Source organism: Magnolia sinica, chromosome 6, assembly GCF_029962835.1.
Source record: "Magnolia sinica isolate HGM2019 chromosome 6, MsV1, whole genome shotgun sequence".
In the NCBI taxonomy this organism is placed as follows: Eukaryota; Viridiplantae; Streptophyta; class Magnoliopsida; order Magnoliales; family Magnoliaceae; genus Magnolia; species Magnolia sinica.
In genome coordinates, this window is record NC_080578.1 from 3777761 (window position 1) to 3802341 (window position 24581).

The 24581-nt window shown below is 41.5% G+C and overlaps 1 protein-coding gene across 1 annotated transcript in view; it reads left to right on the top strand.

Annotated features, from left to right (window-relative positions):
- The first annotated feature begins 14282 nt into the window (after positions 1-14282).
- The window catches only part of LOC131247978 (26S proteasome non-ATPase regulatory subunit 13 homolog B), a 28018-nt gene continuing 17719 nt past the window's right edge, over positions 14283-24581 (top strand). Inside the window, exons 1-2 of the mRNA XM_058247988.1 lie at positions 14283-14613; positions 21935-22381. Coding sequence (XP_058103971.1) covers positions 14464-14613; positions 21935-22381 — 597 coding nt within the window. The 5' untranslated portion in view covers positions 14283-14463. The remainder of the gene's footprint in view (positions 14614-21934; positions 22382-24581) is intronic.

The window sequence follows — 24581 nt, forward strand, 5'->3', positions numbered from 1 at the left end:
GGATGTCCTTAATGGTTTTAGGGGATTCCATATCAATCAAAGCCTTTATCTTCTCAGGGTTTGCTTCTATTCCTCGCTGACTAACCAAGAAACCGAGAAACTTTCCAGAGCCCACCCCAAAAGCTCATTTACTCGGATTCAGCTTCATCCGAAACTTCCGTAGGATGAGGAACATTTCTTCCAAATCATTCACATGATCTGCCGCGTGTATACTTTTGACGAGCATGTCGTCAATGTATACTTCCATGGTTCGGCCTATGAGCCGAGCAAAGATTTTGTTAACTAATCTTTGATAAGTTGCGCCGGCATTTTTCAGACCAAAGGGCATCACTCGGTAACAATAAAGGCCTTTGTCGGTGACAAATGTAGTTTTTGATTTGTCTGTTTGATGCATTACAATTTGATTATACCCTAAATATGCATTCATGAAGCTAAGGAGCTCATGCCCGGCGGTACTATCTACTAGCTGGTCTATCCTCGGAAGCGGAAAGCTGTCCTTCGGGCAGGCTTTATTTAAGTCAGTATAATCAATACAGACTCGCCACTTTCCGCTGGATTTCTTTATAAGCACGACATTCGCGACCCATTCTGGATAGTGTATTTCTTCTATGAAATTAGCCTGGAGGAGTTTGTTGACTTCTTCTTCAATGATGGCGTATCGTTCAGGGCCGAGCGGTCGTCGCTTCTGTCGGATCGGTCGATATGATGGATCGATGTTGAGTCGGTGAGTCATCACAGAGGGGTCGATCCCGGGCATATCTTCATGATACCAGGCAAATACGTCGGCGTACCTACGGAGCAGGACTATCAACTTTTCTTTCAAGGGGGTAGAATCGCGCCAATTGCACGTCTTGAATTCATCTGTCTCGACCAAGGGATCGAGATAAGATCTTCGGGCTGCCCTCGTTCATAATACTCGCCCGAGGGTCCAATGATTCGATCGTTGATATGTTGATCGGACTTTGGCAGCGGTTCCCTTTACAACTATCATGTAACAACGCCTCGTATCTTGCTGGTCTCCTTTGACAATTCCTACTCCCGACTCAGTCGATAGTTTCAGTGAAAGATGGTATGTGGATACCACGGCTTGGAGGAGGCTCAATGAAGGTCGGCCAAGTATTGCGTTGTATACTGAGGGTTGATCGACGACCAAGAAATCAACCATCATCGTCGTCTGATGTGGGGCACTACCAGCAGTGAGTGGTAACGAGACAATCCCTTCGGGCAGTACCTGTCCTCCGGAAAAACTGATCAACGGGGTCCGAACTGGGCGTAGCATGGATCGTTCGACCCCCATTTTGTCGAACGCCTGTGTAAACCTGTATCGACGAGTATTCGGAACACTTTTCGGTTGGCGATAGTCAGGGTGACAATCAATGCGTCATCGTGGCGGTGATAGATACCTCGGACATCTTCCTCCGTAAACGAGATGCAATATCTTTCTCTTTTCTTCTCCTTTGGTGGCCGATCTATAATCATAAGCTCGGATTTAGGCTGACTAAGCTTCCTCGCGTGATTCCTTCGAGCATTGTTTGAGTCGCCTCCACCTCGCGGGCCGCCGATAATTGTCCAAATTTCTTCCATAGGCTGACTCTCGGTCGGACATCCCTCAGCTACCCCAGCTTTAACCACATGCTCTTTGAGTCGGTCGTCCCTTATGAGTCGTTCGATCTCTTCCTTTAGGTGTCGGCAATCACTTGTGTTATGCCCGTGATCACGGTGATAATGGCAGTATTTATCCTTGTCCCGCCGATTAGGATTACTCCTGAGCTTACTGGACCACTTGACAAAGCATTCGCTTTTGATTTCCATCAATACCTGTTCCTGAGTCTTGTTCAGGGGGGTATATACGGAAAATCTTCGATCTGGTCGTTTGCCTGACCTTCGCTCATCATGCGCTTGATCATCCTTGCGTTTCCTTCCTCCGGCCGAGTCGACTTCCTTTTTGACCGACTCTTTGACCAAAGTTTTGGTTTCACGCAGAATTCGCGTTTCTTCGGCGTTTGCATACTTATCTGACCGTGCCATAAATTCTGCCAGAGTATCAGGCGGAGTTTTGTCTAGAGATGCCAGGAATGGCTTATCTCTAACTCCTTGCATGAGCGCATTGAGAGCCGTTTCTTCTGAATGTTTTCGAACCTGGAGGGAATCGAAATTGAAACGCTTGATATAATCTTTTAATAGCTCTCTCTGCTTTTGAACTATGTTGTTCAGATGTGCAGGGGGCTTCAATTTCTTTTTTCCGCCGATGAAGTTTGTGAGGAAGGCGTCGCTCAGCTCAACGAATGAGCTGATGGACTTTGGTTTCAACTGCTGGAACCACAGTCGAGCTACCTCGGCCACTGTAAGAGCCAAGGCCCGACACATTACCGCATCCGAGGCATCGTGGAGCTCCATATAGGTTCTGAAGCATTCGATATGCTCCGTCGGGTCTGTCTTGCCGGTGAAAGGAGTGATTTGAGGTAATCGAAACCTCTCGGGCGGGACGCCTTTGCTTCGGATCTGGTCGAATACATATTCCGGCCATGCTTTATGTCCGCCATCTCTTTCGCCCTTTCTTCCCGCACTTCTCTTTTAAAATTTTGAATATCGGCTTTCCAAGGTTCATTGCTGTCGTGCCTTCCATGGAAGGGCGGTTGCGCCTTCTTCGCTCTATCTCGTGTCGAAGATCGGTCGGGGCAGGGAAGCGTTGGCCGACTGCACTGGAGATGGTTCTGACTCGCCTTGGGGTTGGCTCGGCCGAAAGACTGCGGCGCCGAAGGTTGAGGATCAACCGCCGCGGTCGGGCGTTGTCTCCCTTGAGGATGCGGGAGTGGTTGCATTTGCTGCTGATACATTCGCTCCAGCATCTGCTTCATCATGTTCATATCGACGGATTTCTTGAACCTCCTTGTCCAACCGCCCATCGTCGCGACCCCGCTGATTGTTCTTGTCCTGGCGCTCCTCGTTGGCGGTTGTTAGGTGGGTTCGGGGCTGGGGGAGGACCCGCTGGCCCTGTAATCGCAATCTCATTCAAATCTTCTTCTGGGACCGTTCTTCTAGTCATCACCATGGAACTCAATATAGAAGTATGAGATGGCTTCTTTGTACGGTTCCCACAGACGGCGCCAAACTGTTGATGAGGTTATCTGGTTCGTCCTCTCAGACCTTCGTGTACCTGCAAAAAAGAGGACAAAGGAGACCCTGGCTTAATCAGGGGACCCTCCGATGTCAAAGTCAGGCCTGGATTCTGGGTCTAAGCGTATTGAGGGGTTTTGGATAGAATTTTTTCCTTACCCTACCAGACGAGGGAGGTCCTTCTTTTATAGCTGCTAGAGCATTTATTTGTACGAGGATTCTTCTCCTGATATCGTGTGCGGGATCCTCTCCTGGTATCACGGAGACGGGATCGCGCCTATCCCCAGTCTTCGTCCGATCCCGTGAGCTTCGGGGTCGGGGATCTTGTCCCAAGATATTCGGGATGAGGCTTTATCTTGCGCTGGCCAATCCGATAAGAAGATCGGCCCGATGCATGCCCGGATTGCTGATGTGCAGTCCGAGCCGGCTCAACTCCTGTCTCGGTTCAGTAAACCATGCCTCGGATCCGACACATCCAATGCGCGACCGAGGCATAGAGTCCGAGTTTCCGAACTTCGTATCTTTTGTCCCCAACAGTTTCAACATGCAGTCTTGAGTTCGAGTGGCTCGTGCGTGCTCGGTCCACTGTGACTTTGGGTCCAGCTCCCACTGTGATTTTGGGTCCAACTCCTAAAATGAGTTGAAAAAATGGACGACTAACTTAGCATACAATCTAACTTATGGACTGGAAAATTATTTTTTTTACACACAGACTCACATGCCACGCGCATTCACACCACAGTGAGATTTCACCCCAATGGCCACTTGAACCCATGACCTCATGTTGAAACTCTAATAAGTCTACCGGCAAGGATCCTCTAGATGGGGTAACTTATAAGTGGTGGGAAACACTGCAACTCTTTACCCAAAGGTGTTGTTCTAGGAGTTTTATTGGATTCATGAAATGTCACTTAGGACGAGTCCACGGGCATTGGTTGTCCACAAATATGATTGCTGTGCTGCATCATGATGCTAGATGCAATTGTTCATGGACAAAGGCTTCTATAAAAGATTCTATCCTTTTTGCATTTTACGCTCAAGGGCCTGTTTGGCTGTTCCCAAGAAATGCTAGAATTGGCTTAACATTTCATATAAAAATTATTAGATTTGGTTGATATATTGTATTTTTCTAAGATCTTAGAAAAAGTTTTTATTCTGATTTAATTCCACTGGTATGCCGGAAAATTTGCAAGTTATTTGATACTCTGGCTAATGCTTGATACACATTCACTTAGAAATTATATGCTTGGCGCATATTGACTGAATTAAACCGACTAAATTATTTAAGTGACAGTGGCAAAATCACATTTTTGAAAATCCTCAATCTGATCTGTAGACACTTGTTTGTTTGTTGAAAGAGGATTATTGGGCATTTTTTTAAAACCGTCCAGTGACCATTGGCCAAATCCTATCGCTGGATAACAGAAACCATGATTTTTTTGTTTTGGTTATTGACACTTATAAGCTGGGATCTATTATCTGTGCAGTCTAGTTTGACTTGCTTGTGTGGACTTTGTGTAGTTTGACTTTCTGAGTACCTGCACATCATCGACCGTTCTCTGCCAGAGTATCAAAGTTTTTATCTCAATTCCATCGTATCAGTTTGATGGTGTACAAATTCAAATGATCCACCCGTAGTATCGGTGTTGAATCCCATCTTGTATACCATCCTACCTACCCAACGACTGGTGGAAATATAATGGTAATGGTAGCCCCAGCAGACGTTTGAAATAAGACATTATTAGCCAATGGTCGAGGTGCAACGAGAATGGAAGCGGATTACCAGGTCAGACAACACCAAGGATATTCTTGTTGACCGGACTGTGGGGCCCACCTCGATGTATGTTGCTAGCTTATTTTAGGGGATGAGCCAAAATTGAAGCAAATCCAAAGCTCAAGTTATCCAAACCACAGGAAATGGTGGGGATTGAATCCTGACCGATGAAAACTTCCCGAGTCCCGCAGAAGTTCTAGATCAAGCTGGCATTCGTGTTTTCCCTTTATCCAGGTTTGTGTGACCTTCCGAACAGGTTGGATGGTCAATAACATCACGGTGGGCCATAGGAAGGTTTCAACGTCATTATCCTCACTGTTTCCAGTGGTGTGGTCCACTTGAGCTTTGGATATGCTTGAATTTTGGGTTCATGCCCTACCAGGAGCTGGCAAAACGGATGGACAGCGTGGATAAGACACAAACTTCGCATTGGGCCCCACAGAGTCCGGTCACCAGGGATATGGTGGTGTTGGGGTCACCACACAATCTGTTTTCCAACGAGAACGGCTCCACCGCTTGGACGGCCGGACGCAGCGGAAACGGATTGGCTACTCCCCCTGACACCAGCCAAGGGCTGGTGGTCGGTGCTCTGTGGCGCCCACCATGATGTATATGTTTCATCCATGCCGTCCATCTATTTTTAAAGATTATTTTAAGGAATTAGACCAAAAATGAGATATATACCAATCTCAATTGGACCACATTACGAGAAACAGTGTTTAATGTGTGTCGACCATTAAAAACATTTTGGGGGCCATAAAAGTTTTGGATGAAGCTGATTTTTGTTTTTTTCCTTCATCTTGGCCTTTATGACCTAATCAACAGATTGGATGTCAAATAAACATTACAGTGGGCCTTAGGAGGATATTAATGGTGGATATCCAATCACTATTGTTTTCATGTGGTGTGGTCCATCTGAGATTTATATATCTCTCATTTTTGGGATCAAGCCCTAAAATGATCTTTAAAAATGGATGAACAGAATGGGTGAAAAACATACAGCATAGTGGGGCCCACAGAGCACCGACCATCAGCCCCGGGGCTGGTGTCAGGGGGAATAGCCAATCCGTTTCCAGACGCAGTATCCAGTAGGTGGACGCGGATTTCCTGCGAAAGCCGTTCGCAGGAACTACCTGCGCTAGGAACTTAAGTGGGGCCCACTGTGATGTTTATGAGAAATCCACTCCGTCCATCCGTTTTTTGAGATCATTTTAGTACATAACACCAAAACTTATCCATATCCACAGTTGAAATTTTCATGGGGCCACAAGTTTTGAATCAGTATAATATTTATGTTTTCAGTTCATTTCAATAGGAATGACGTTATGAACGGTATGGATGACATGTAAACATCACTGTCAACCCCAGGAAGGTTTCAACGGTAGAAATTTCCCTACCCACCTTTTCCTTTAGTGCGGTCCACTTGAGTATTGGATCCTCTTCAATTTTGGTCTCAATTACTAAAATGATCTCACAAAACGGATGGCCAGAGTAGATTTCTCACAAACATCACAGTGGGCCTCACTTAAGTTCCCAGCGCAGACGGGAAAGGCTTTCGCAGGAAATCCGCGTCCCCAGTTGGCGGAGAAAGCTCTTCTAACCTACCGCCCCGTCCACGATGGTACTATTTGGGAGAAAATAGGTGGGACCCATGTGTACGGAAGGCTGTTCACGTAGAAAATGTCCGCTTATTTTTATTTTATTTTATTTTTTAGTTTACACGAGGATTGGAGTAAATATATGGCTACTCCGGCATAGTGGGATGGTTGATAGGCAGGTGTTAAGGGTTGGACATATTGCATGCAAGTAAGTCAGATCCAGCCGTCAAATCATGAGCTCTGATTTTGAATGGCCTGTGAATATAAAATCATACCAAATTCATTCTCTGATTGGCCAATGGCTGAATGGACATTCAATGAACGCTCCAAATCCACATGGGACCGTAGCGAGCAGAGTACTTCATGGACGGTTTGGATCGAAATGAAGTTTGTAAATTTTAATCCATACGCACTCTGCATGTTCCAACAGACATAACTTTCACTCCAATATTCAACATTTGCATATGATGTATTACTGGAAATGTCTTCAAGACTTACCTAAGATTTTGTTAAAAAAAACTTTTACCATGTCAAATAAGTGTTATAAGTCAGAACTTTACTACTTTTAGTAAACTTCGCTTTTATCATTTTTACGAGAAGTTCAGTTAAAGGACCCATCTATATCGTTGACTAACTTTTGCCACCAAAATATAAATCACATACGGCCAATTAATCACATGCTTCCCGCTTACCAAAATACTCTTTGAATTCCTTATCATACCTTTTTAATATTTGAAGCTCAGTACTTTTTGAAAATTAATTAGAGGTAAAAAATTCCCTAGCTGCTGACGTTAGATAGAGGCATGCGCACATGTGCACCTATGCCACCTTTGCACACATGTCATGGGCCTAAAATCCGAATGGTCCATGTGATGCATCACCACATCAAACCCCCGAGGACCAATTTTCATCAATTTTCATCATGATTCAAAACTCTAGTGGGCCATAAAAGAGAGAGATGCAAATCAATGGATGAAATTGTTTTCTTTATCAATGGTCCATTCGAGTTTTGGATTATGGTAAAAGTTGGGTCATAGGAGTTTCATGGGGTGCTACAACACGTGGACCATTTAGCTTATGGGATCACATCATGTGTGATGAGTTTTGTGAAGTTCTCATGAGCATTGCACAGTTATATATGTTTAAGTAGAGGTGTACACCAACGAGCTAGCTCGTTCGACTCAACTTGAAAATGTTCGATTCAACTCGATTTGAAGCTGAGTTCAAGCCGAATCGAGCTAATTTTTTAAGCTTCAAAATAAGTTTGAGTTGGCCCTAGCTTGACTCAACTTGGATCAAACCCAACTCGAATTAAATTCGGATTGAACCAGTTCAGTGACTCAGTTACTTTGATATTGATGTTACCCATCAAGCGTTTGATGAAATGACTCAAATAAGTGTGGCTGGTGGTAGGGAAAGTATGTATATGAAACTAACACCCTTGTTTTCTTGATTTTTAAGTTGCCTAGAAGGTGTTTGATAAAATACTTGTAAAACCATTGTTGTTGTTTCAAATACAGTAAGATTTTAAAGACGCAATTTAGGTGTTTGTGAAAATGCTACAATAGCAAACTTGGCTTGATCTTGGCTTGAACTCGGCTCGAACTGGGCGGAGTTGTTAACTGAACCGAGCTGAGCTGGCCAGTCAGGCTCGAGAACCGAGTTGAGCCGAATTCGAGCTGAGGTCAACTAGTGGTCGAGTCAAGTCGAGCTGAAGCTAGCTCGACTCGGTTTGACTTGACGTACACCCTTGTATTCAAGTGCCTACGTAAACTAATTACATGGGTCAAATTTTTCTTTACTACTCGTGTACATGAAGTGGAGAGTATTCACTTATTGGAAGTTTTAAAATGTTACATGGGTAACTTCTCCTCATAATCTGTATTATGTAGTGGAGAGTATCAACTTATTGGAAGTTTAAAATTCTTGTTGGGGGCTAATTTAGGTCATCATGCCAAAAAAGGGTTTCTATAGTTGGCGATTTCAATCAATTAAATTTTAAATTATTATTATTATTATTATTATTATTTTTGGATGCTCTAATATTTATACCTTCTCGTGGTGTAACCCACCAAAGTTTTTGAATTGCCTACGTGAGTAGTGTATCTTTTCCTCTTAACGGTTCTCACCTGATGAATGATCTGGACGACACATGTAGAACATGTTGGGTAAACCTTAGGGGTCATTTGGCACCATGGATTGGAGGGGATTGGAGGGGGTTTCAAATCCCCTTGGTTGTTTGGCAGCATAAAGTAACTAGGGGTTTCAAATCCAGGGGGTTTCTAATCCCCTCTTTGAGGGGGTTTGCAATCCACAATGAGAGCTTGGATTACACCTAAAATCATTTCAATAGTTGCTGGTGTAACATGTGTGTCACTATAGACTATCATTCAATTGGGCACATGGCCCCACTAATGATGATCAGCACCGTCCAAACATTGTCCAACACCGTCTAAACATTGTCCATATTAATCAACGATTAAAAATCATTAGTTAATCACTCAGACATAATCTTATGCTTGCGGTCCATCCGAGACTTGGAATTTCATCATTTTGGCAAAACATATATTTCAATGAGTTTATCACAACCATGGTGTCAAAAATTATATATTTCACTAATTAGGGATATTAAAGTTGATTTAGTAATTAAATTCAAATACCTATAAATATACCATGCACAGGTATTTTTGAATTAAAGTTTATTCACACTCTATGATGCCCAACACACCAAGAGGATTGCCAATCCAAGGGGTTTCCAATCTTGGGGGTTCCAAATCCACGCTCCCAAACAAGCCCTTAGGGATCATTTGGCACTGTGGATTGGAGGGGATTCAAGGGGGTTTTAAATACCCAAGTTGTGTAGCAACATAAAGTAATTTAGGGTTTCAAATCCCCTTTTTGAGGGGGTTTGTAATTCACAATGAGAGCTTGGATTACACCCAAAATTAGTTCAATAATTGCAGGTGTAACATGTGGTGACTATATACTATTATTTTATTGGGCACATGGCCAACTAATGACGATTAGCACTGTCCAAATATTATCCATGTAAATCAGCATTGTCCAAACATTGTCTAGCACTATCCAAACATCGTCCATGTAAATCAATTATTAAAAATTGATGGTTAGTCACTCAAACATGATCTTGTGCTTGTGGCACATCCGAGACCTGGAATTTCATGTAAATCGATAATTAAAAATCGATGGTTAGTCACTCAAACATGATTTTGGGCTTGTGGCACATTCGAGACTTGAAATTTCATCATTTTTGGGCAAAACATATATTTCGGTGGGCTTATCACAACAATTGTGTAAAAAATTACATATTTTGCTAATTAGAGATATTAAAGTTGATTTAGTAATTAAATTCAAACCCATATAAATATATCATGGATATGTACTTTTGAATTAAAGTTGATTCACACTTCAGTGTACCAAACACACTGTGAGAATTATAAATCAAAGGGATTTTTAAGCCAGGGTTTTGAATCCAAGGGGGTTCCAAATCCACACTCCCAACCAGGCCCTTACGTCGCTCATTGCAGTGGTCCAGTGAGCTTGAGGCGTCATTGCTTAACCTTGTGTACCAGGGCGTGTGAGGCAACCTCACATCATGTCTTGCCATCGTGTCAAGTAGAGAGAGCAGACTGGGTGCCGCCACCTCTGACCGACCTCCCTACACATCCTAACATGATTTGATGGGATGGCAAGCAATGTTAGATATGATCAACTTTTAAAGAATCTGGATCCGCTGCTTGCCACAGGTTAAAAAAAATTTATTTGTTACTATCTAATCTTGTTAAAAAAAAAATATTTGTTACCATCTAACCCAACCGTGATGTAAGAAAATAGGATTGTCCTGCCTGTGGCAAGCAGAATCCAACTCACTTTCAAAACATATTTGGCAAGGGCCACGTTGCCCACAAGAGATCGTACAACCAAACCCTCCCTAACTACGGGCACATAGGGCAGGTAAACTCCACATCCTCCGATGGGAAGCCAGATGGGCTCATCATTATATTTACGAGAAATCCATTCTCTTCATCTGTTTTGCCAACATATTTTAAGACATGAGCACAAAATCAAGTTAGATCTAAAACTCAAATGTGCTGCAAGGCAGGTAAAAGCTGGAGAAGGAAATGTCTGTGATTGAAAACTTCTTATGGTTTACATTGATGTGTATATGCCATCCAAACTATCAGTAAAAGTCATTCCTGCCGAGATGAACTATAATAATTGTTCAATCTTCACCATTTCCCATCATATGGTTCACTTAGGTTTCAGATATGTTTAATTTTTTTATCCCATGTCTTGACATGTTCTAACGAAATGGATTGGTAAGGTGGCCTGCTAAATAGAGTCAATAGACAGACACGGAAAAAAAAAAAACAGAAGCCAGGAATGGTCACAATCAGCAAAAAGACGGCCATTTGTTGGAGGGTTATGATCTTTTTGCCTTATTGATCCAATTATGTCGCTGAATCACATTGATTGAAAATCTCACAAATAGCAATGACATATGTAGGGATTTTAGTTTCAATGATCATAGCCGTTCATTATTATAAACCTCACATCTGACGGGACATAAAAATAAAAGTATCTTAGATTGGAATGTCCTAAGCCCTAGATTATTGGACTCTTTATCATCTGAATATGAACGGCTAAAATTATTCAACACAATAGCTTTCTGAGCGTGACGCGTTCAAAGCAAAGTCTCATCATATAAACAGTCCGGCTTGGTGAAAAGAACCCCATCCATTTGCTAAAGTCCAGACATTGCCATGGACTGTAGGAAGCTTCATCGCACAGGTTGTGTTTTAACGAGGGGAGATCGGCAGTAGAGATAGGTGGATGGCATACGTCTAATAGATCCACGCCATTCAGCAGGCATGGCGCACTTTGTACACGGCATACATGCATGTTCACGTGTACCCCATCTGATGAATTGCGACCCTTCATCGTTTATAAATCGGGCTGCGTCCAACAACCCAAATCGGACCCGGATCAGGTGGTGTTGCCCACACCAACCCTGCTGTGGTGCAAGATGTGAGGGCCACTATAATGTATGTGTATTGTATCCATGATGTCCTTTCGTTCTGCCCCATCATATAAAGGGCATAAAACCAAAAAGAATCAAATCTGAAGCTTAAGTAGACCACATCATAAGAAACTGCTGTGATTGAACATTCACTGTTGAAAACTTCCCGAGGCTACAAAAGTTTTGGATTAAGCTGATATTCGTGCTTTCCCTTACTCTAGCTATGTGTGACCTTATCAACAGGTTGGGTGATAAAAAAATATTATGGTGGGCCATAGAAAGGTTTCAACAGTTGGTATTACTGTCCCCATTGTTTCCTTGTGGTGTGGTCCACTCAGCTCCAAAATCGGCTTCATTTTTGGGTTTACTCACTCAAATGATATGCCAAAATGAACACCCTCTGTTAAAAGCTTACTAGGGTCACAAACGTTTCTGATCAAATTAATATTTGTGTTTTCCTAAGTCTGTGTCTGATTTTATTAAGAGGAAAAAATAATTTTGTGGGCCATAGGAAGGTTTCAAAGGTTGTTGTCATTCTTTCCGCTGTTTCCCTGGTTAACATGAGTTTTGGATGCACTTTGTTTTTTAGTTCATGCCCTTACTGTAACACACCACAGTGGACCCAAAGGGTTGGTGTCGGCGACTCGAGAGTGGATTATATGAGACCCAGGCCTCACCCAAGAGGGAGTTACCATGGGGGCCCACCTTGATGTATGTATTATGTATCCATACCATTCATCTATTTTTCCCGATGATTTTAATATATTATGCAAAAAATGAAGAATATCCATTTATCAGGTGGATCATACCATAAGAAACAGTGGTGATTGACCTTTCTACTGTTAAAAAATTTATAAGGCTCACCTTAATATATCCTTAGTGTTTATTTACTATCCAATCTATTGATAAGGTCACATAAGCCTGGATAAAGGGAAAATACAAATATCAGCTTGATCTAAAACTTTTGTTGCCCATTAATGGTCAATCTCCACGGTTTCTTACGATATGATCCACCTGATAATTAAATCTGTTTCATGTATGGAAAAATGCCCTAAAATATGATACTGGAAAACGGATGGATGGTTTAGATACATAATACATACATCAAGGTGGCCCCCACAGTAACCCCACTTGGGTGAGGCTAGGTCTCACCTAATCCAAATCCCCCCATATCTACCCCTACCCAGTAGGGCAGTTAGCTCGCCTGACTCAACTTGAAAAAGCTCAATTCGGCTTGGCTAGAAGTTGAGTTTGAGTTGAGTTGAAGTGATTTTTTGAGACTGAAAATGAGTTTGAGCTAAGTTTGAGTTGGCTCTAGCTCGACTCGGTTTTGATCGAACCCAGATCGAATCAAACTTGGATTGAACTAGTTCAATGACTTGGTTGCCTTGATATTGATGGTGCTCATCAAGTGTTTAATAAAATGACTCAAAGAGGTGTGGCCAGTGGCAAAAAAGGTATGCATATGAAACCAACACTTTTTTTCTTGATTTTTTTTGTTGCTTAAAAGGTGTTTAATAAAATACTTGTAAAACAATTGTTGCTATCTCAAATACTGCGAGATTTTTAAGGTACAATATAGGTGTTCGTGAAAATGTTGCAACGGTGAACTCGGCTTGATCTTGGCTTGAATTGGGCTAAGCTGCTAATTGAACCGAGCCGAGTTGGCCAACTAGGCTTGAGGACTGATCCGATCTGAGCTCGAAAAGTAGCCGAGCCTAGTCGGGTTGGCCAGGTCGTCTGGATTCAACTCGATGTACGCCCCTACCCCTGCCGGCGCGCTGTATGCACCTACCTCGAGCTAGCGTACCTGCGTAGGTACATGGCGACCAACCTCGTAGGAACCAACCGCTGATAGAGAGCAATGTGAGTGGAAGTTTCGTGAGATCCTCACCGTCCATAGGTATGCTGTCTCGTATTCTTCATGTAACACGAAAATCACGGTTTCCTGAAACTTAGAAAGGGCATACATGGGAACAGTGGGGATGCTCGCCCACCATTAGTATTGTCAAGGGCCCACCGCGATGTCTTCATCCCATCTAATCCATTCATCTGATATTTCTCGTCGGGATGAAAGGACCGTTCAAAAATGACAGCATTAGAAAACTCCGGTGGGCCATGTTGAATCAGGGCCAAAAAACGGATGCTGTTGCTGATGGACGGGGCGAATTCCATGCACGTTGATTCCTTTCCCCGCGATGGAGAAAGTTATCCCCGCCAGGCAGTAGGTACCGGGAGGTAATGCGAGGATCTTCTCGCGGTTTTGCTCAAATACATCCTGATGTATTCTAATACCATACCTCGTTACTTCAGCCTTTGAATTGGGGTCATCAGAAATGATCCAAACCATTTACATTACGATTCTCACATTTTTACGTGGAAATTTGTCAAATAATATCTCTCAATTGGACTATATTAATATTTGATAATTTGGCTTCTTAGCTTTGAAAATGAACGGTCGATATAACTTTTGTATGATCAAAGAATTTAAATATTTAATCCCATATTTCTTTCGACTATCCCTCATCCAAGGAGAGAACTATCAAATAAACAGTTCGGATTATTTAGAAAATCATCAAAAATCCAACGGCGAGAGTCCCGACGTATCTGATTGCCATTCATCGGGTTGTATTCGAGCAAACCTCGCAAACAATAAAAAAATACGAAAGAAGACCCGTCGCCTTCAGCTTTTCTTTTTAACCCTTTCCCGCAGCAACAAAAATAAAAAAAGAGAAAGAAAAAAGAAAAAAAGAAAAGAAAATCACAGCAGCGAGAGAACATAAGAAAGAGGGAACGAAAGAAAACAAAAAAAGAGAAAAAAATCAAAGAGAGGAGAAAACGAGGGCTTCATCTCTCTCTCTCTCTCTCTGCAAATCTCATTCTCTCGTCATCCGATCGATTTTCCTGCCTTTTGAAAGCATTTTCTCGATCGATCGATGGCTGCTCTGAAGTACCTGGAATCGCAGCGGAACGCTCATCCAGAGCTCGCAGACTGGTACAACTCGCTGGAGGATCTCTACCAGAAGAAGCTATGGCACCAGCTCACCCTCAAGCTCGATCAGTTCGTTGCTCTAGCCGTCTTCCAGGTAACCGCACAATCGCTCCTTCCATGTCCGATTCAATCCGCCGCTCCATCTCTCTTTCCGGATTTTCGTTCTAGGGTTTCATTTTGCGAATCTGTCTTCGTTTTCACTGTTATTATGACGAGATAGTGGAACTAGGGTTTTTGCTCGAGGATTTGGGGTTTGGCCGCAGCGTGCGGAATAATTGCTTTCTGATGGAGCTAGGGTTTTGTGGTGGTTTTTGCGTCGTTCGATCTTCTGATGTAATTGGTTGTTCGCATGGATGGGGCTGAGCTGGTAGAACTTTGAATGTGTTAGAACCATCTCTCCACGGTACACGTGTCAGGATCCCCTGCCATTGATTGAAGACTGGTTCGAAGATACACTGTATATTGTGGATGATCCTTGCCGTCTGATTACTGGCATTCAAAGCCACGGTGGAAAAGGTAAGTGGTCAATGGTTTACATTCACTGTGGGGAGGTGAAGAGATGCCATGGCTAGGATTGTCTGATGGGTTTGAATTTTGAAATACGGCCAGTCACGATTGACACGAAAACTGGCCAATGCACTGTAGAGAGACGGGTCTACTGCATCCCAGTTCTGCCAGCTCAAACGTATCATCTTGCAGTTCAACGGTGGTTAGTATTGTCTTTAGAATGGTGATTTTTGGTGGTGGTGCGGATGCTGTTGAGTTTGAGGCATTGCTTGTCCACATGGTTGTAGATACTTTGCATAGCTAGTTACGATTCTAGGCAAGTTCAGTTTATGTGCATGCTTAGATGTATAAGGTATAAGGTCTTTCTTCTTAACATTCTATTGTGTTGAGCTTGTTTTTAATCCAGATTAGCTACAAAATGTTTATGGCAAATGGATTTTTGAAATTGTCGAGTTTAGGGAAGTTAATTTTCTTTAATTAAGATTTTTAGTTTGTATAAAATTAAAGTCTGTTTAATTAAGATCAAGAGTATATTCTCATGGAAAAAGCAAGGTCTCATGCATAGAGAAGAAATCTCATACTATTCATTTCATTCCAACACTCTTACAAAAGGGGCAAATGATGAGATCCCTCGGTGTATTTTGTTCGAGGACAGGCCTTTTTTTTTCCCTTTTTGATCACCAACAACAATGTACTATAAAGGAGAGGGATATATCCATTTAGATAAAGGATGAAAAGCATTGGATTTAGCTATATTATTCACTGTAGAATTGGCTCCTCAAGAGACTGAGCTAAGTGGATCAAGCTATGGGTAATGAAAATATTAATTTAATTTACACAAGTATCGGTTCCACCTATGAGATGGTGCTTTTGGAGTTTCCTTCAATTACAAGGCATTTGAGTGAATCAAAGAATCATAAGCGAGACAGGCCATCTTTACAGCTTATAATTCCATATGGTTAGGATCCCCCGAGGCCCAAGGAAAGGATTGAAGAAGATGTCCCTTGGTCGACGAGACTAGAGAGTTGAAGATGCCAAAGGCTCTAGAGCAAGGTATATAAAAACAGTTATGCAACAGCGATTACATAATGGACCGTTACGTGTTTTTCTCTGGCTTATAGCGCTAATAAATTTGCACCATCTTTAAAAAAAAAAGCCATTATGCAAAGATAATGGTGCCGTTATGCAATACAGTGTTGTAATGGCCCGTGTAAAAAAATTTCGGACCTCAACAGGCCATAATGGTCTGTTGTGACCATGAGTAACGACCAGGGCCGATACGCTTAAATAAGTCCCTTTTGGGTGTTGTTTTTTCATTTTTCTTCATATTGTCTTCTCTTTTTGACATTTTTCTTCTTGAAACCATTTTCAAATAGGTTTGTGCAATTTTTTAAAAGTAAAACCCAAGACGTACGCCATTTTGGAAGAATCAAAGATTGGCGGCTAATTTGGGGGAAATTGAAAAAGGGTAAAAATTTTATTTTATTTTTTCCTTTATGCAAATGTATTGATTCAACATTATATTGCCAAATCAACTAAATCTTGCTAAATTTGTGTTTGATTTGGCCGTGTTTGTATAAATTTTTTTCTTCTTTTTTGTATTTTTTCTAGTTATTATATAGTTTTCAACAGTTTTCAATTTTGTTTTTTGTAAATTTTTTTTTTTTCTAAAGTATTTGGAGTGTAGATTGTTCAAATACATGTATGGGCTATGGAGTTTAGATCTGCACATGCATGCGCTAAATTAGTGTTTTTCATCTCTCTCTCTCTCTATTTTTATTTATTTATTTATTTATTTGGTATTTTTGGTAATTTCGGATCATTTTTAGGATGAACAATGACATTACGAATTTTTCCCCCTCAAGTTTCTTAAGTGGAAAGATGTCAAATGCTTAGGGATATGCATAAGTGGGATGAATCTAACTTGTTGCATGAATTTTAGGATGAAAAATGACATTAAAATTTTTTTCCCCTCAAATTTCTCAGGTGTTAAGATGTCAAATGCTTAGGGATATGCATAAGTGGGATGAATCTAACTTATTGCATGAATTTCAATCCCTTTTGGGGGCATTCAAGTAAGCCCAAATCGACTTGATACTATTCATCTGAATTTAATTTTTAATTTTTCCAAAATTTTGAGGTAAATGGTGTCAAATGGTTAGTGCAAGGTGTTCCCAAACTGAAACAGTGGCTGTAACGGCCACCACAATTACCGTTATGATATGGGTCGTAATTTATTTTTTGAAAAACCCGTTACAGGACCGTTACGGGGTCGTTACGGCCGTTTGACCCCGTAATGAGTAACGGTTATGACTGTTACCGTTACGTAACCGATTTTGAATCCCTTGGGTTAGTGATATGCATTAGTGAGGTGTGTTTCACAGATTACATGAATTTCAGGCCGTTTTGGGCATTTGAGCGCACCCAAATCGGCCTGACACTATTCATTCAAATTTATTTATTATTATTTTTTTTCAAATTTATTTTGAATAATTGATATTAGATATTTAGAATATTAAAAATAAGAGTTTTGAAGTCAGTCTAAGCATCTCAGGTTAATAATATTAATAGGCAGCTCAAGACAATCTTCTTATTGAAGAATGACCCATCACACCATTAACATATTTAAAACTGGAAATTGTATATTTGGAATCCTTTCATTTTTCTGAATTTTTTAGTATGTTATCACATCTGCTTCTTAATTTTTTTTTGACCGCTATGGGGCCATAACGACCCGTAACATAATGGTCCAATCGCTGGCTGTTATGCCTGCTGATATCGTTATCGAATACCTTGCTTTAGAGTCCAGAGGCTTACAAATTAGGGTATTTGAATGCGACTTTAGCAGGGTTAGTTATAGACAGTGTTCGAAATATCGGTATCGCGCAATGTATCGCAACCTTGGGATACAGATACGTATCGGTTATTGCACAGGATATATCGTTTGTATCACATAATTTATCGCACTTTTTGGGAAACATGGGGAAACATTAGCAAAATGGTTGAATTTTTTTATGAAACTTCAGAGATTATTTAAAAAGACCTTAATACACACTTTTAAATCATAAAATATCGAAAAAGAAGTGCACATAATAAATTTCCTTTGTATAAGGTACTAAGTTATGCGTTATCTGTTTAAGCTAAGGTAAATATATTTAAATATGATGCATACCATTTATAAATGTATAAAGATATGTATGAAAATGAGTCATATCCAAACCTCAATTGAAATTCATTTTAACATATCATTTTAGGGCATGGCTTGAAAAATAAGGTAGATCCAAATCTAAGGTGGACCACACCACACAAAATAGTGGTCATTGAATGATCACCATTAAACTTTTTTGGGGCTATAAATTTTTTGGAAAAAACTAATATTTATGTTTTCCCATCCAGGTTTGTCAAACCTCATGAATAGATTGGATGACAAATAAACATTACGGCGGGCCCTAAAAAGCTTTAATGGTGGACATCATTGCCACCATATTTTCTTGTGGTGTGGTACACTTGATCTTACATCTGTCTCCTTTTTGGGCTCATACCTTAAAATTACTTATGAAAATGGATGGAGGGTGTGGATTGGCTGGTGTACCACACATCAGCGAGGTATGGGTATGTGTCGTGTGAAGATGGGACGCGAATTTCCTACTAAACCCTTTCGCAGGAGTGGGGCACACCGTGATGTTTGTGAGAAATCTACTCCATCTATCAGTTTTGTGAGCTTATTTTAAGACTTGAGGCAAAAATTGAGCAAGATCCAAGACTCAAGTGGGCCGCACTAAAGAAAAAGGTGGGTAGGTAAATTCCTACGGTTGAAACCTTCCTGAGTCGACAGTGATGTTTACATTCCATCCATACCGTTCATAACGTCATTACTACTGGGATGAATTGAAAACCCAAATATTAGACTGATTCAAAACTTGTGGCCCCACGAATATTTCAACTGTGGACCTTCAGTCGTCACGTTTTCGGCCCACTTGAGTCTTGGATCTGGCTCATTTTTTGGCCCTATGTCTTAAAATGTGCTAAAAAAACAGATGGACGGAGTGGATTTCTCACAAACATCGCGGTGGACCCCACCTAAGTTTCCAGCATATGAACTTCATGCAAAGTAGCGCGGACGATCATCCACCTCCAGTTGTATAAACAGTTCAAAGGAGATCAGAGTTACATGGGCCCCACAAGAATGTGTTTATTATATCCACACCATTCATCCATCTGGAGAGATCATTTTGGATCATGAGCCCAAAAATGAGTTACATCCAAAGTTCCAAACCTCAATTGGACCACACCACAAATAGCAGTGAGGACAATGATTCTCATCGTTATAACATTCGTACGGTCCACCATAACATTTTTTCCCATCCAATCTGTTCATGAGGTCACAAAGACCTTGATGAAGAGGAAAAACAAATATCATACGATCCAAAACTTTTGTGACCCCCAAAAGGGTTTCAATGGTTGACGTTCAATATCCCACTACTTTTTCCAGTGTGGTCCACTTGATCTTTGGATCTGTCTTATTTTTTGGCTCGACCCTTACGACAAGCTCGCCAAATGGATCAACGGTTTGGATATAACATATACCTCATGATGGGACGCACAGAACTTGGTGACGTCAACACATCAGCCATGTTGGTGGTGTGTGGTACGCCAGCCCATCCGCATCCCGTAAAAAGGGCTCGGAGCCCTTTTTTTTTGAATGAGAGAGGGTTCCGGCATTCCGGAACCGTAAAATCTGGTACCTTAAAATCTCTACCAAATCCATCATTTTGCCGAGATTATCTCCGGATTTCGCCGAGAATTTCTCTGGATTTTGCGATTTCTCTGGATTTCAACAGATTTTGCCCAAATCTCTCCCAAATCAGAGATTTTGTTGCTACGATTCGAATGGCCCTTCAAATACAGCTTCCGATTAGGGCGATCTCCTCTACAGGTACCGAAATCTACTTGTCGAAAGGTTTTTTTTTTTTTTTCGAATAATGAGTTTGTTTGTCGATTTCTGACAATAATGGAGGAGGAATTGTGCGATATCGCACGATTTATCGGCGATATCAACGATATCTAGCGCGATATGGATGATATATCGTGCGATATCTGGGTTTTGAGATTTTTTGTATCTTCCTAGCGTTATCGGACGGGTTTCGTCTCGCTAAGGGCCGATAATGATAATATCGGCTGATAGTATCGATATTTCGAAACACTGGTTATAGATGCCAGGCTTTGGTTAAAATCAACAACCAACAAGGTTTAAAGTATTGTCCAAAATATGTACTGGTATTGTCCATGAATGGTACAACTGTATTGGCCAGATCCAGCCTGATGCAGGTCAATACGGGCCCCGCATCGGGGAGTGATACGATACGCAAACCAATTTTTAAATCCTTGATGGTCAACAGATTTGTCAAGCGATATGTTTGTTTTTTTAAAATCTTGGCTCTATCCAAAAGGATGGATTGATGAGGGTGTTCCTAATAGAATTAGAGCTGGGTGGATGAAGTGGAGATTGTGCCGCTAGGGGTTTTGTGATGGTCATATACCCCTGAAACTTGAGAATAAAAAGGCGGATGGTATTCCACTCGCTTCGTATATGGGGCTGACTGCTGAGTTTTGTACAGTGAAATGGCAATATGAGTGGCGATGTCAAGATGTTGGGTTCGGTTCAGGTATCTAAGCATGACTAAGGGAATTGGGATAGCCTTTTCAGGTTCTGATATGGGTACCATGTTTGAGGTATCAGATACGAATCTAATTGGATTGACGTATCCTCATTGGGTCTTGTTTGGTTCAGCTTCGAGCATGAATTAGGATTCACAATGTGGTCTGTATCTGAAATCAGGTATGGAATCAGTTACTAATCTGGATTCAGATTCATACCCCCACAAAAAATACACCTTTTGTAAGGTTCTTAAATAATATGAGTATAATTAAATAAAGGATAAAAGTACAAAAATCACATATTCAAGCATTCATTTGGGTAACCAAGTTTGATACCCAGCCAACTTTCTTATGGATAAGGGAAATAAAGGAAGCCCCCAATTCATGGGTGTAGTGCTTGATGTGACAAAATGTGGTTTTATTTTTTCTTGCCTGCTTCAGGGGGAGAGGAACTGCCACTTGCATATGCACATCTGCAGATGTGAAAGCCTGACGCCTCCATGTGGGCAAACACGGCCCAGTTGTACGAAATCCCATCTATTCATCAGGTGTGTCGCATCATGTACCCTGACCCAGACATCTGGATGATCTGGCCATTAGATGGGCGAAATGTATATATTAAATGCAGAAGTCTGGTTATCTTTTTTAACTGATCATTTTCGTGAACATGTGGGCCCACCTAACAAGCAGACTGACCTAATTAGGGCCAGGGCACATTAACTGAAGGGCTCACTTGATGAATCCGGATCTGGCACAATGTGTGGATTATCTGACTCTAAAGGATAAAAGAAAGAGTCAGCTTATGTGTGTTCGCATGCATCTTGACATCACCTAGCCATTTTCTTTCATCAGCATGCGGTTCGTTTGCTGGTAGGCTAATGCGACTGGAGTCTAGCTAGCCCATCAGGGGGGTGTCATAGTTCGTCCTCATCTATTAAGATTTTACTCTGCAGTTTTCTGTTTCTCACTCCTGGCTGGCTTATTTTCTTATTGGTTTCTATTGACACATGGTACCTTTTTAAGAGAATGCAATCTATATATAGAACTCACTCAATTTGTCATTATGTTCTTAGGCATGACTCATGCCATGTCTACAAGTATATTGGTCTCATGCCATGTCTACAAGTATATTGGTCTCATGCCATGTATATTGGTCTTTCTCAGTTGGTCATATGGTACTTGTAATGACTTCTGTGCATCTAATTTTTTTTTTTCTGGATTCTTTCATTTACTAATGTTATATTTTCCAGGCGGGTGATACTCTAATACAATTGTATCACAATTTTATCAGTGACTTCGAGACAAAGATCAACCTCTTAAAACTTGCACATTTCGCTGTTATAGTTTCTCGACAGTATCCAGAAAAAGAGGCTGCCATTGCCTATCTTGAAGGGGTGATTGAAAAGCTTCGTGCAACGAAGGAGATTCGGTTAGAGGAGGCAATTCTCCATGTAAAGATGCAAATAGCTGCATTCAAACTCGAGCAAGGTGACCAGAAAGAGTGCAAGAAGCTTCTGGAGGATGGGAAGACTACTCTGGACAGCATGACTGATATCGATCCTTCTGTTTATGCAAGCTATCACTGGATTTCATCTCAATACCATAAATATCGTCAGGAATTCGCGGAGTTCTATAAAAGTGCTCTTCTTTATTTGGCTTACACAACCGTGGAGTCTCTTTCAGAAACATTCAAGCTGGTATGGTCTCCTTTGTTGCAAGAAGTCAAACAAGCGCTATCTTTTTTTCTTTGTTTTTTTTTTTTTTTTTTGGAGGAAACAAAATTTTATTAAGGGCAAAAGGGAGAAAACAATAAAAACAAAAGCAACTAGCCAGGCCACCGAGATAGTGACCCAGCTACATCCCAAGAAAGTCCATATTATAACCTTTAAATTTTGACAAAGACGAGGCCCACTCTATAATCATCATTCTTGCTCTTTGGAAGGTTGCTGCTGCCGTTTTGCCAGCGTTGTTAAAACACCTAGCATTTCTTTCTTCCCATATTGCCCACCACACAGCTAAGAGGGCCATTCTCCAAAGCACTTTTTTTTTTCTCTGGATTTTGTAACCTAGCCCCATGCCATGCAAGCAACAACCGATTTACAGAACCAGGATTAGCCCACGCCATCTAGAAGCGACCCAACATATCTGCCCATATGGAGTCCAAGAAGAGGCATCTCACAAATAGATGATCGACATTCTCCTCATCCTGCAAGCACAAGCTGCAAACATTTGGAATCATCATCCCACTTTTTCGCAAATTGTCGATGGTGAGAATACTTTCCCTTCCAACCAGCCAAATGAAGGCTGAAATTTTGGGGGGAACATTGTAGGACCACACCAACTTCGTGCACACCACCTTGCCTTGTTGCTCACCACCACACACAATATTATAAAATGATTTAACAGAAAATTGTCCCAACTTCTCACATTTCCAAATCATCTGATCCAAATCGGAAGAGGACGGGGAATGATGATGAATATGCTCAAGGAGAGCCACATATTCATCCACTTTCTCATCCCGTAGGAAACACCTACATGGGGGCTCCCACATAACTGCTCCTCCTATAAAGGAGACGCAATTTGCCGCCTTAATAGACGGATCCAGCACCAAGCGGAAAATAGAGGGGAAATCCTCTTTAAGCAAGGAGATGCCCGTCCATTCATCCTCCCAAAATCTAATTCTTTCGCCATTTTCCATAGAGTAGCCAACCCCTCTTGAAAAAGCCTCCTTATTCGAAATGACTCCTTTCCATGAGGCTGATGCTCTATAAGGCAACGTCTCTCTTGTCTACCATCCCCCTATTGAGGAACCATATTTACTTCTTATGACCTCCTTCCAAAGAGCGCTCACTTCTTCTCCAAATCTCCACAACCATTTCCCGAAAAAGGGCCTTGTTCATAGACTTTAGGTGCTTTATCCCCGCTCCGTCTTCATTGTAAGGTTTGCAAACCATTCCAATTGAGAAGATGGAACTTTCTCTTCTTCTCCATTCCTTGTCATTGGAAGTCCCGCCTTACCTTATCAAGCCTAGAGAGCACCGATGCCGAGCATTTAAAGTTCGACATGAAGTAAACTAGGAGATATGATAGGGCAACCTTTATGAGAGTTATGCGTCCTCCAAGGAAGAGATATCGACTTTTCCATCTAGAGATCACACTCTCGACCCTTTCAATAACTTTATCCCATAAAAGTTTGGTTGGCTTATCCACACAGTGGTAGCCCAACAAATGTCGCTGGAAGAGTCCCATCCACACAACCAAAAATGTCGACTAGGTCCTTCACTTCTTCCACTTCCATACATACCCCATACATCTTGCTCTTGGATAAGTTGATTTTGAGACCCGATACAGCCTTGAAGCATCTTATTGTCACATGCAAATAATCCACCATCTCATCGACGCCTCACAAAATAAGTGAGTATCATCCGCAGATTGCAAATGGAAGATAGGGGCAACCATCCCTTCCACCTTGAAACCTGTGAAGAATCCTTCCTCCTGTCCTTTTGCAAGCATTCTCCCCAATGCCTCAATCACCATGAGAAATAAAAAAGGGGATGGTGGGTTCCCTTGTAGTAAACCCCTTGAACTTTTGAAGAACCCATTTGGGGAACCATTGATAAGAACGGAAAAATGCGCCGATCCCACACACTCCTGAATCCACCTCATCCATCTAGTTATGCACCCCATCTGCATCATCATATAATCAAGAAATTCCATTCTACATGATCATATGCCTTCTCAATATGTAGCTTACACAAGATGCCTCTCTCTCCCTTCACACCTAGAGTCGATGCATTCATGAACTATCAAGGTGCAATCAAGAATTTTGATGCAGGATAATTAACCACTTGCTCTAAAAGCTCGAACTGTTAAAGCATAGCGAATTAATCCCTTCAT